Below are 12,139 nucleotides of genomic sequence, written 5' to 3' on the forward strand. Positions count from 1 at the left end.
ACGTTGCCATTCGAGGTCTCCCTCCAGTTCTCGATCAAATGTGAGATCTTCGTCAGGCGCGTTAGGCAGACTACATGGCTGTATGCGTCACAAGATGATCACTCGCACACAATGAAATCCAGTTCCTGGACGCAGCTACCACCATCAAGCAATACGTCCAGCGTGGAGGTCTCACATATTCCCCTGCCAAGTCGGAGCTACTCATCGTCATAAAACACGCTCGTGGATAGACAGACTTTCCTTCTAATGTAACACTAGATGCAAAACTCGTTACTAAGGAAAACGCCGAAACTCGCACTTGGCCTTTTTCTGCCCGCGACTACTCTTCACCTGGAGCGACATAAGGCAGCTGACTCTAGACGAACTCACAGAAGCCCACCAGGTGAAACGCCACGAGTAGCGGTGGCCTAGAGGTAAAGCATCCGCCTCGCGTGCAAGAGGACCGTGGTTCGAAATGAAGATATGGAATCGGCGATGGGTAAAGTAAAAAAAATACACTATAATTATGGGCGACTTCAATCTCAAGGTAGGCAAGAAGCAGGCTGGAGACAAGTCAGTGGGGGAATATGGCCTAGGCACTAGGAATAGCAGGGGAAAGTTATTAGTAGACTTTGCAGAACAGAATTATATGAGGATAGTGAATACCTTCTTAAACGCGCGGGATGGCCGAATGTGGACGGGGAGGAGCCCGGATGTGGAGATTAGAAATGAAATAGACTTCATAATCTGCGCTAACCCTGGCATGATACAAGATGTGGACGTGCTCAGCAAGGTGCACTCCAGTGCTCATAGCATGTTAAGGACTCGAATTAGCCTAGGCTTGAGGAGGGAACGGAAGAAACTGGCACATAAGAAGCCGATCAATGAGTTAGTGGTACGAGGGAAAACAGAGGAATTGCGAATCAAACTACAATACAGGTATTCGGCTTTAACTCAGGAAGAGGACCTTAGTGTTGAAGCAATTAACGACAATCTTGTGAGCATCATTAAGGATTGTGCAATGGAAGTCGGTGGTAACTCCGTTAGACAGGATACCAGTAAGCTATCACAGGAGACGAAAGGTCTGATCAAGAAAAGCCAATGTATGAAAGCCTCTAACCATACAGCTAGAATCGAACTGGCAGAATTTTTGAAGTTAATCAACACGCGCAAGACGGCTGACATAAGGGAGTATAATATGGATAGAATTGAACATTCTCTCAGGAACGTAAGAAGCCTAAAAGCAGTAAAAAAGAAACTAGGACTCGGCAAAAATAAGATGCCTGCGTTAAGAGCCAAAGCCGGCAATATCATTACTAATATGGATGAGATAGTTCAGGTGGCTGAGGAGTTCTATAGAGATGTGTACAGTACCAGTGGCACCCACGACAACAATGGAAGAAACAATAATCTAAAGCAATTTCATATCCCACAAGAAACGCTGGAAGAAGTCAAGAAAACAATGGGAGCTATGCAAAGGGGGAAGCCAGCTGGGGAGGGTCAGGTAACAACACAATTCTTGAAGGATGCTGGGCAGATTGTTCTAGAAAAACTGGCCACCCTGTATACGCGATGCCTCATGACCACGAGCGCACCGGAATCCTGGAAGAACTGTATCATATTCCTAATCCATAAGAAAGGGGGCGCCAAATACTTGAAATATTATAGACCGGTCAGCTTACTGTCCGTTGCCTACAAAGTATTTACTAAGGTTATCGAAAATAGAATCAGGAACACCTTAGACTTCTGTCAATCAAATGACGAGGCAGGATTCCGGTGATAGAGAATTGTGCTGAATATAACCCGTATATATAGCTTTCATTGATTACGAGAAAGCGCTTGATTCAGTCGAAGCCTCAGCAGTCATGGAGGCATTACGGAATTAGGGTGTAGACGAGCCGTATGTAAAAATACTGAAAGCCACCGTAGTCCTCCATAAAGAATGGAACAAAATACCTATAAAGAATGGCTTAAGGCAGGGAAATACGATCTCTCCAATGCCATTCCCAGCGTGCTTACAGGAGGTATGCAGAGAACTGGATTGGGAAGAATTGGGGATAAGAGTTAATGGAGAATACCTTAGTAACTTGCAATTCGCTGATGATATTGCCTTGCTCAGGGGCCAATCGCCATGCATGCTCACTGACATGGAGAGGCAGCGCAGAAGGGTGGGTCTAAAAAGTAATCTGCAGAAAACTAAAGTAATATTTAACAGTCTAGGAAGTTTACAAATGTAGCGAGTCACTAGAAGTGTTAAGGGAACACATCTACTTAGGGCAGGTAGGGACGCGCAGATCTGGAGCATGAGACTGAGATAATAAAAAAATAAGAATGGGCTGGCGTGCTTTGGCAGGCGTTCTCAGATCATGAACCACAGATTGCATTATCCATCAAGAAAAAAAGTGTATAACTGCGGTGTCTTACCAGTACTCATGTACGCGGCAAAACCTGGATGGTTACGAAAAGGATTCTACTTAAATTGAGGACGACGCAACGAGCTACGCAACGAAAAATGGTGAATGTTACATTAAGCGATCAGAAAAGAGCAGATTGGGTGAGGGAACAAACGCGAGATGGTGACATCTTAGTTGAAATGGAAAAAAATGAATGGGTATGGGCTGGGTATGTAATGAGGAGGGAAGATAATAAATGGTCACTAAGGGCTACGGACTGAATTCAAAGTGAAGGGAAGCGTAGCAGGGGGCGTCAGATAGTGAGGTGTGTGGATGTGATTAAGAAGTTTGCAGGGACGACATTGCCACAATTAGTACATGGCCGGGGTAGTTCAAGTATGTGAGAGACCTTTGTCCTGCAGGGGCGTAACCAGGCTGATAAATATGATGACGACGATGATGTTGGTGACGATAGAAAACCACTAAATGGCCACCTGACGCACTTGCGTTGCCAAAATCAGGGGCGAAATCTGTTTAATTCACTTGCCTACCCCCCATTCCTCCAGTCCTTACATGTACGGCCCTTTCCCTCGCTGCGCGTGCCTAGCTCACGGTATTTGCTATTCCCCGGTATGTGCACCTGTGAAACAAACGGGGTTTGGTGGGCCCAGGGCTCAACAGAAAGGGAGAATGCCATGGAGAACTGACATTTTTTTAATATGCATTCTATGTCAGCGTGCGCAGAGAATTTACATACAGGCAAGCCACAAGAATACATACGACACTTAAACAAGTCTAGAGCAGGCTTCGCGGTTGTGTTTTAGTCGTCTGTGTCTACGCGGCGAGGTTCGCTGTCCTTAAGTGTTCACGCTTAACCGAGGGGCGACTAACTCATGCACAGTACCACAGCGGTGTCCTCACGACATTCCGAATGTTCGAAGCCGTGTGGTCTAGAGAAACTGCCACGCCCCGGCACCGCGAAAGTGGGCGAAGAAGACGCTCACCGCTCTGGGATCGAAAAGCGTGATAAGCCCGTTGGCGGCGAACTCTGTGGTTTCCTGATAGCGGAACAGGGCCGCAAGCGCTGCTGGCCGTCACGCGAATTGCAGCACTGTTCAATTTCAGCGGCTGCTCTCAGGTGGGACCACAGGCACGGCCACCAGTGCGGACCATTAGGCACTCGTGCTTGGGCTGCCCGGCTGCTCAATCGAGAAGGACCGATAGCCGTCTCGATCGCTTCTGGAACAGGTCCCAATGCTTCTGTCGATCCATCCGATTCCGAACCGTAGCGCGCGCTCTCGTCGCATACCGCTCCCCGCGCACCACCGCGCACTTTTGCTTTTCTTCCTCGTCCACTCATTCTGCACCAACGCCCTACTTGTCAAAGCACCCTACTCGCCAAACTGCCCACCGGTCGCGTGACTTACGGCGTCTATACCTCGCGGGTTGCAGCGCTGTACTGGCGCTCTTCACTGACACTAGCCCAGTGGATGAACCCGGGAGAGTCATGGTAGTAGTGGACTCGATGACCGTGTTCACCACCTAGGAGCCTAAATTAACCAACGTTTCCCTTCAGGAAGAACGTTCAATTGTTAGGGCATTCTTTTCCACCCCTTCACTCTCTCCTTCTACGCCTAACCATATTATAACAGACTCCCAAGCAGCTTGTACGCATTCTTTTTATCACTTTGCATCGTACCACCACGTCCACGCTCGAATCCTTCCTATCATCCAGTTCGCACGCTTTTGCGTTTCCCAGGTGCCTGGGCACGCAGCAATGCCAGGTGATAAGCGCACTCATGTCCTGCCCCGAAAGCTATCATACCAAGCCGCTGGCGATATATTTGCCATCGTCCAACCACAACCTTTCTCATACGCATCCCAACTTGCTGTGATGCTCTTAACTAGGCAACACTACTCCCCAATTAACCAATGTTTCCCTCCAGGAAGAACGTTCAATAGTTAAGGCATTCTTTTCCACCTCTTCACTCTATCCTTCTACGCCTAACCATATTATAACAGACTCCCAAGCAGCTTGTACGCATTCTTTTTATCACTTCGCATCGTACCACCACGTCCACGCTCGAAACCTTCCTATCATCCAGTTCGCACGCTTTTGTGTTTCCTAGGTGCCTGGGCATGCAGCAATGCCAGGTGATGAGCGCGCTCATGTCCTGCCCCGAAAGCTATCATACCAAGCCGCTGGCGATATCTCTGCCATCATCCAACCACAACCTTTTACATACGCATCGCAACTTGCTGAGATGCTCTTACCTAGGCAACACTACCCCCCCCCCCCAACTTGTCCTTCCCTTACTCGCCCAAAGGCTGTCTGTTGGCGACAAATACGACCCCCCTTTTCTACTCTTAACTCTACGGCTCCCGTGGTCCAGCTGAGTGCCCACACTGCGGCGGTCTGCCAACCATACTGCATACTTTCTAGCGTGGCCATTGCAATCCCAACGTCTCTCCCCTCCCGAAAGCTACTCTCACCTCCTGGGAGGAGCGGCTGACTGACAGTACGGTGACTGGCCAGCAATGGCCGGTAGACTGTGCCGAGGCGGGCGCTGCTACCTATGGACCCTCGGACTAATGTGCACCTCCGAGGCGCCATGGGTTTCCCTGATCTTGCATTTAAGTGTGTTCAATCAGTCAAGCAAAATGTGATAGAAGCTTAGATGGTTGTGTAGGTGCCTAGATTGGCACGATGGTCGATTTAGTGCCAAAGCGTATGGGTGGTCTCTATGAATGGCTTCATGCATAACAAAGGAACGCCACATTCGGTCGCGATTCCAATGACAAGCCACAATGACAACCTTTTAGCTACGCTCGAGTATTGGCTGAAATTTGTGGTAACCACTAGACTGAAACATAGTAGATAACTCCATTATGAGCGGGAATGAAATAGGAACGGCCCCGCTTGCAGAAAATCCCGAAATATGTTTTTGAGAAATAAATCTGCTGAATACAACCATACTTCAATGCAATACAGTTCTTATCGTTTATGTGCCCAAGCCACGATTTGATTATGAGGCATGCCGTACTGGGGACTCCGGAATAATTTAGACCCCCTGTGGTTCTTTAACGTGTCTCCAATGCATGGTACACGGGTGCTTTACATTTTGGCCTCGTCGAACTGCAGCCACCACCGCTGGGCTTCAAGCATGCGCCGCGCCCTCTCGTTTCTTCATACATCTAAATCTGTTTGATTTGTTGATGTCCCGGTGATAAAACTTCTCAGTTTTTCGCAAGAGGCGAAGTATTGACACTGCAAACAAGATTTAGTGTTGCGATTCATGTCCTCCGAATGGGCCTCTTATTACGCGCGGGTACGACATATTGCTGCGACGGTGCATACAAGGCAACTCTTTCTGAGTAGAAAAGCATCGTGCCGTCAGCTATCAGGCGTATTACAGGTATGAGGAGCACCGCCGGTCGTATCGCAGGCGTGTGATAGTACCATCGCAGGTGTATTTTCCGACGGAAACTACGCAAACATTGCGCTTAACTTAGCGCGCACTGAAATTTTATACAATCTGTTCTGCACAGAACAGTGCACAGGCAATGTAGCTCAGTCGGAACACCAGTGTGCTTATAGTATGGCTGCGCACCATCGTCATGGTAGGGGCAGAAGGCAGAACGTTGGCCTTGCTTCACTACTGAGCGGCATGATTGGAGTGATGACCGTGCGTTTACTTCATTTTGTCGTTGTTTCTTTAGAATTTCGAATTTTCGAATTTACTTCGAGCGTCCGGTTAACTGCAATCGCAATAACACATAGAATAAACTGTGTGGAGTCTAGCAACCGCAGCCTACCATGCACGACGCGGAAGCCTTGCGTTTCTTGTGACATCGCCAAATCGCTGCAGTGTAAATCGTTCTAAGCCGGATATTTGGCATTCGAAGTTGTCTACACGCGAAACGGCTTACCTGAAATGCATCCGGGGCTTCATCATCAAATGTCTGCGGTACTTGTAGCGTCGCTGAAATGCGGATAACTAGTGCTAGGCCTACACCTACAAGAAGTTCTTTCAAAAAACGTGTCATGGTGGGAACCGTGTGGCGTACACGTAGACAGTGACGACTAAGCCAGAATAGGAGCTCATTTTAAAGCCTCGAGCTGCGAGCAATAAATTACATGAACAATTACTTTTGTATACAGACAAAAAAGCACGTCAAGGTTTTGACATAGGCGAACGCGGAAAAAAGAAAAGGACGTATGAACATAGACGCACCTGCACTTTTTCGACCGTGTAGCAAAGATGATGTGGAGTTCACTAAACACTTGCTTGCAATGATGCCTCAACGAATAGCGGCTGCTGTGACACCACATATAGAAACAGAATTTTCTACCTAGGACAGGCAGACAGACAGACCGAGAAAGAACTTTGTTTACCAGCTCCTGAGAAGCTTTGCCCTAGGGCAGAGCTGCGGGCTGCTTCCAAGTGGGGACTGGTAGGCCGTGCCTAACCGCAGCATCGTGGGCTCTCTCGACAGCCCAAGTTTGCCGTGAAAGTACTGAGCTCAGGATGGCAGTGCTCGATTCTTCATCCCTGATGCGATTTGGTCCCTGTAATGAGGGACATTGCCAGGGCATCTGTTCGAGATTGCTAACAGCCCCACAGTCGGCGCAACTAGATCTAAAGCCTCTGGAGTGATCGTATGGAAAAGGGCCAGGTTTGGATTGAACTTAGTCTTGAGCATGCGTAAAGTGGACGCCAGAGGTCTGGCCAGTTTGCTGTGAGGGAGAGGATAAGTCCTCCTACCCAGGTGACAGTGCTCAGTGATTTTGTTGAAAGCAGTGAGAGTGTCTCGAAACTAGAGAATCCCAGAGTCTGAGCTCGACCCTGCTCTCACGCACTGGGTTAGTGCGCGCGCTTGGGAGTGGGCAATGTCCTTGAGACTGCGAACGGAGTCAAGCTGGGCGTCGAGGTTCACCGGAAGCCACGTTATCGTGTGCGGAGACATTATGTTCTTCTTGAGGATCTTGTGAGCCTGCTCAGCGATGGAACCTGAAGCGAAAGCCCTATTCGCCTATCCGAATCAGTGAAGATTTGCGAACTGCTGTTATCTAGGAGGCTATAGCTACTGTGACCTGCTTCCCTCCGGTTGGTGTTGAGCACTTCAGGGCAGCCGCATTCACTGTCTGTCCGTTGGGACCAACGAGGGCAATGCCCGAGTTAGACGAGTCTCCATATTCGGCTGCGTCGACAAAACATGCCGAGTAGGGATCGTCTTTGGTACGCTTGAGGAGGGCGAGGCCCCTTACCCTGAGTCTGCCTAGGTTGTGTTGAGGAAGAACATTACGGGGAAGCAGTGGGACTCATATGTTGTTCCTTTGATCTTCTGAGATTTGATATTTCCGCTATTCCATGAGGATAGGGTTGATCCCAAGAAGCGCCAGGATCTTCTTTCCAGTCGGGTAAAGGATAGACGGGCCAGTTGGGCTGACTCCTGGGCCTCAATTACCTCGTCCAATGTGTTGTGCACACATAGTTCTATAAGGAGGTCCGTGCTACCCCGTAGCGGAATGCCTAATACTTTTCTGATACTTTTTGTGATGAACGCGTTTAATTATTTAATCTCATAGTTAAACTAATTACCCAGAAAAAAGTATTAAAAATACAGTGGACAATGAGGCAGTTCTTCCAGCAAAGAAAAATCCTAATATTTACCATTTACTGACATAACTTTAATGCATGTGTAAAAACAAAGGAAGCAAATGTATCGGTGCTTTCCGTTTCTGCTTACGAAGCTATTATGGGAATGTCAAATTTCTCTAAATAACTGTTTTGTTTGATGGGCAGTGTTAGCCGAATGTGGTTGATAGCGCTGCTAATAACACACTTAAGGCTGCTTACGAGTGAGAATGTGAAAGCATTATAGTCGCTTCAGAGAAATGTTTTTATTTTTGTGTACTTTTCTTGTCCGCGGAAGCTATCATCTGCGTTTTACCTGTGCTCCAGTAAGGCCAGATAAAGATGCGCCCAGTATCACAATGCGCTCGCTTGCCCGTGAGGAGTTCATAGGTCGGACAACTCAGGGGCATGGAATAGGACAATAATGCTTTTTTATTTTTTACACACATTTATACACTCATGACGTGGTGCCAACTCCTGCCCATTAGTTGCACCATCACATGCCCAACGAAGCACGCACTAGGACACACGTTTCGTGAGTCAGATGGCTGCTACGTGATTCGCACAATGACGCACGCACTTAGGACATATTTAGTCAACCACAACAATGGAGCCACAGTGGCGTCGGGGAAGCGTGCTCGTATCGTACCCTGGAGGTCTGGTTTGGATTCCCACCCACACCAAAATTTACCTAATAATTTACTCAAAGGCAGCAGTTTACAATGTGTGCAGGAACCTTCCTGAGACATTAGACATCAATTCGAATATACTTTTACACAGTTTTGCTCTTTGCCATCGGCCATTTTTTGTACCACCATTCGGTTAAGCTGCCGACTACAACGCTGCATCTTCGCGTAATGGGCCATATATTTATGTTACATAAAAATTATATGTGCGCCAATTAAATGTACCAGTGGAAGGGCTTATATAATACTTGCATGCTGACAAAGTATGTGTACCATTGTTCTTGGCAATAAATATTAACTTCCTACATAATAATAGAACCTATAATTTCGGCTGGCATGAATCTCGAAGGCACACCATTTTGATAAAGGGTCCCTCACCAGGCCACATAGCAATTTTATGTAACGGGATTAAGAGATAGAGAGATAATCTTTGTGACAGAAAGGTGGAGAGGTCGGCCTGAGTGAAGTGCCTCTCGCCTGCTACTCCATGCTGAGGAATGGGTTTGGGGAATAACAGAGGTGGGATGAGAAGAGGAAGGAAGGTGGTGGTACGGCAAATACGATGAGGGCTGCACATCATACTGTATCTGTGCATTGTGTACGTGTAGACTTCACACCACAGCACAGTCATCTTAGCGAGCAGAGTTAGAAGTTACTGCAATGTAGCCAGGAGACTGTCTATAGCTTTCATAATTTTACCGCTCTCAGCGCGACTAGCGTAATTAAACCGGACAGTAGCAGCTGCACGGAGGCGATTATTTGTCGCAGCTTGGTTTTGATAACAGAGTACGATGGTGCCACCTGAGTGCACTGTCCTTGCTCGCGCTGACAGTCTAAGGCCCGTATGCACGGCGGCAAGCGTGGCCATAAATTCGATTCAGGGCTTGCGCAGCTGGCTTGAAGCAATGGTGTAGATAGATTTATCGATGACAATTCAACTACCTTCTCCTGGACCTGCGGAATTTGAGCCAGGGAGCTCTTGTTTGGACCTAGAGCTTGCCCACGCCGATGACGCGTTCGTTTCCTCCGCTGTTGTACTGACGCTGCCGCCTCCTTGTGGGACATACTTGTCTTGATCGTTTTGTTCAGTAGTTTTTTATCTTTTTTTGTTTAGGACACACCTTGGAATTGGCCTCGTGGGGTCCCATCGCAATAGGAGCACTTCACTTCTTTCACTGTGCACGAAGATACGTCATGGCTGCCGGCACAGCGGAGGCATGTCGTATGGCCTGTGCATACAGCGCTGACATGGCCTAGCTTAAGGCACTTGTGGCAATGCAGTGGCCAGGGCACATAGGACGCACCGGGTGTTTCACGTAGCCCACCTTGACATGATCAGGTAGCGTGTCTCCCTCGAAAAAAAGCTCGGCGCTCGTCGATCGACCAAAGCGGTGAAAATCGATGACCTTCATTGTTGAGGACAGAAGCCTTCGTAGCTCTTCTTCTCTGATGTCAATCACGACATCCGAAATAACACCGTCCCTAGTGTGCCCACAGTGCACGATGAACGAACGGACTTCTATGTGTCCTAGTAGGCGCATGGTTTTCAATTTTTTCTAGTGCGGCCTGCGTCGTTGCTTCGACTGTAACTACGCTTTTCTTGGTCTTAAAACGCACTTCGTTAATTCATTTCGGAGCCACATTACCAAGGTAAGTGTTAAGAATCTGTCTGTGTACAGAATTAAAATATTTAGATATATAGAGCAGCTCAAAAGCGCTCCTGTAAGTCGAAGTAGGTGGTCCGTTGGGGCGCTGCTCACTCACGTCGTTGGTTGCCTTGCGGTATTTTCTGTTCATTCGCCTGCCCTCAATGACGGTGTAGCCATCGTCGGAGTCCATTGACTCGCTGTTGCAGAAACAGGAACCGGACGTCTCCATGCCGACGTTGCAAGTTTTACACTTTATCCCTGCGAGACGCAGTGCGAAGAGGTCTGCTCGACGCTGGTGATGGTATGCCGTCTGTCATCGCCTCGGATGACTTCGCGTCCAAAAAGCACAATTAAGCCTCTGCTATGACAAAACTATCGCAGCAAGGCAAGAAGCGACGCTTGCTCAGATCACTTCCTTAAAGTTGTTGCGTGCCCTCTAGAGAACGTTCTACCACACGTGTTTTTCAAAGTGGTTCTTTAATAGCCGGTAAAGAAATACTTCCTTACCGCGAAACATTGATTTCAAGAGGAGATCATCGCCGCCGGCACAGAAAATCTCACCACTTGGTCTAGTCTAGCCTCAGCAAGCGAAATTTCTTCCCTGCGTTCTCTCATATCGGAGTTGGTGGATTGTGGAGGATATCATCAAGGGGTCCCACCGTCTATTTTTTTGCTTACTTTTCCGGTGCGCGGGACAGTTCCGCGGAGTGGTCTCGCGCGCGAGCTGTTGAGTTTGTCACGAGGCGCGCAGCGCACCACTTAGCGCGCTGTGAACGAGAACACCTGGCTAGCGGCATAAGACGCTGCTACGCCAATACTGAGGCAGACACAAGTGTATCACTGAAGATTGTCACGCACTGGAACGCGGTGGGAAATTATAGTTTTGCTCTCTGCGCACCCGACCGCACAACATGGGAACAACCAAACGAAATTGTCGTTTACATCCCTCTTAATAAGATACAAGAAAAGAAGACACGCAGACTTTCTATTTGCACTTTTATTATTTCTCTAAACTTTCATTCTTGTATTGAAGGAACAGATCGAAGTAACTACTGTTGCCTTGACTATTTCTATCAGATGCCAATGTGAGTTACGTCACCCCACTGCCGTGCATGTAGGCGGCCTTGCAAGTATACGTACATAATGCATGTTGCTGGCCAGTTTGCACCTTGTTGGCCAAGGGCAGCGACGTCCTTCTGAACCAAAACTTGAGGCACTCACTAGCTTTCCTTTCCCAAAAACAAACTAATTTGCGTTCCTTTTTTGGGTTAAGCTGACTACTACAGAAGCTACATTCCAAACGTCACACATATCGCTATTCCTCTTACAGATGCTCTGCGCAAGACCGAGACTACTATTGTGCGCTGGCATAAGGCGCGTAAGGACGCATTTGCTACGATTAAAAAGATTCTTGTCAGCGAACCGGTTCTCGGGGCAACAGACTACTCTCTCCCTTTCTTAGCTCAGTGTGACGCGAGTGACAGCGTCACGGGCATTGCTTGAAGTCAAGGAAAAAAAGTTAGCAGCACCCTGTTGTCTATGCCAGTGGAAAGCTAAGGCCACTTGAGCAAGCCTACAGCAGAAAGGAAAAAGAATTCCCTTGCTAGATGTAGACTCACGAAAAGCTCTCGTGTTATCTAAAAGACTCTGCCATTTTTTTTTAACCGATCATTCCCCCTTTGTGTGGTTGACCTAAATGTCAAACAAAAATGGTTGCTTGATGAGGTGGAGCCTAGTACTTCAACGGTTTCATTTCCTAGTGTGGCGCAAGAAAGGCAAACGCCATGCAAATG

The 12,139-nt window shown here is 48.0% G+C and overlaps 1 protein-coding gene across 1 annotated transcript in view; it reads right to left on the minus strand.

The window, feature by feature from the left end:
* Positions 1-6,434, minus strand: part of LOC139047589 (uncharacterized) — a 114,462-nt gene extending 108,028 nt beyond the window's left edge. Inside the window, exon 1 of the mRNA XM_070521455.1 lies at positions 6,303-6,434. Within this exon, the coding sequence (XP_070377556.1) occupies positions 6,303-6,419 (117 nt within the window). The 5' untranslated portion in view covers positions 6,420-6,434. The remainder of the gene's footprint in view (positions 1-6,302) is intronic.
* Positions 6,435-12,139: the final 5,705 nt, after the last annotated feature.

This window comes from Dermacentor albipictus, chromosome 7, assembly GCF_038994185.2.
Source record: "Dermacentor albipictus isolate Rhodes 1998 colony chromosome 7, USDA_Dalb.pri_finalv2, whole genome shotgun sequence".
Classification (NCBI taxonomy): domain Eukaryota; kingdom Metazoa; phylum Arthropoda; class Arachnida; order Ixodida; family Ixodidae; genus Dermacentor; species Dermacentor albipictus.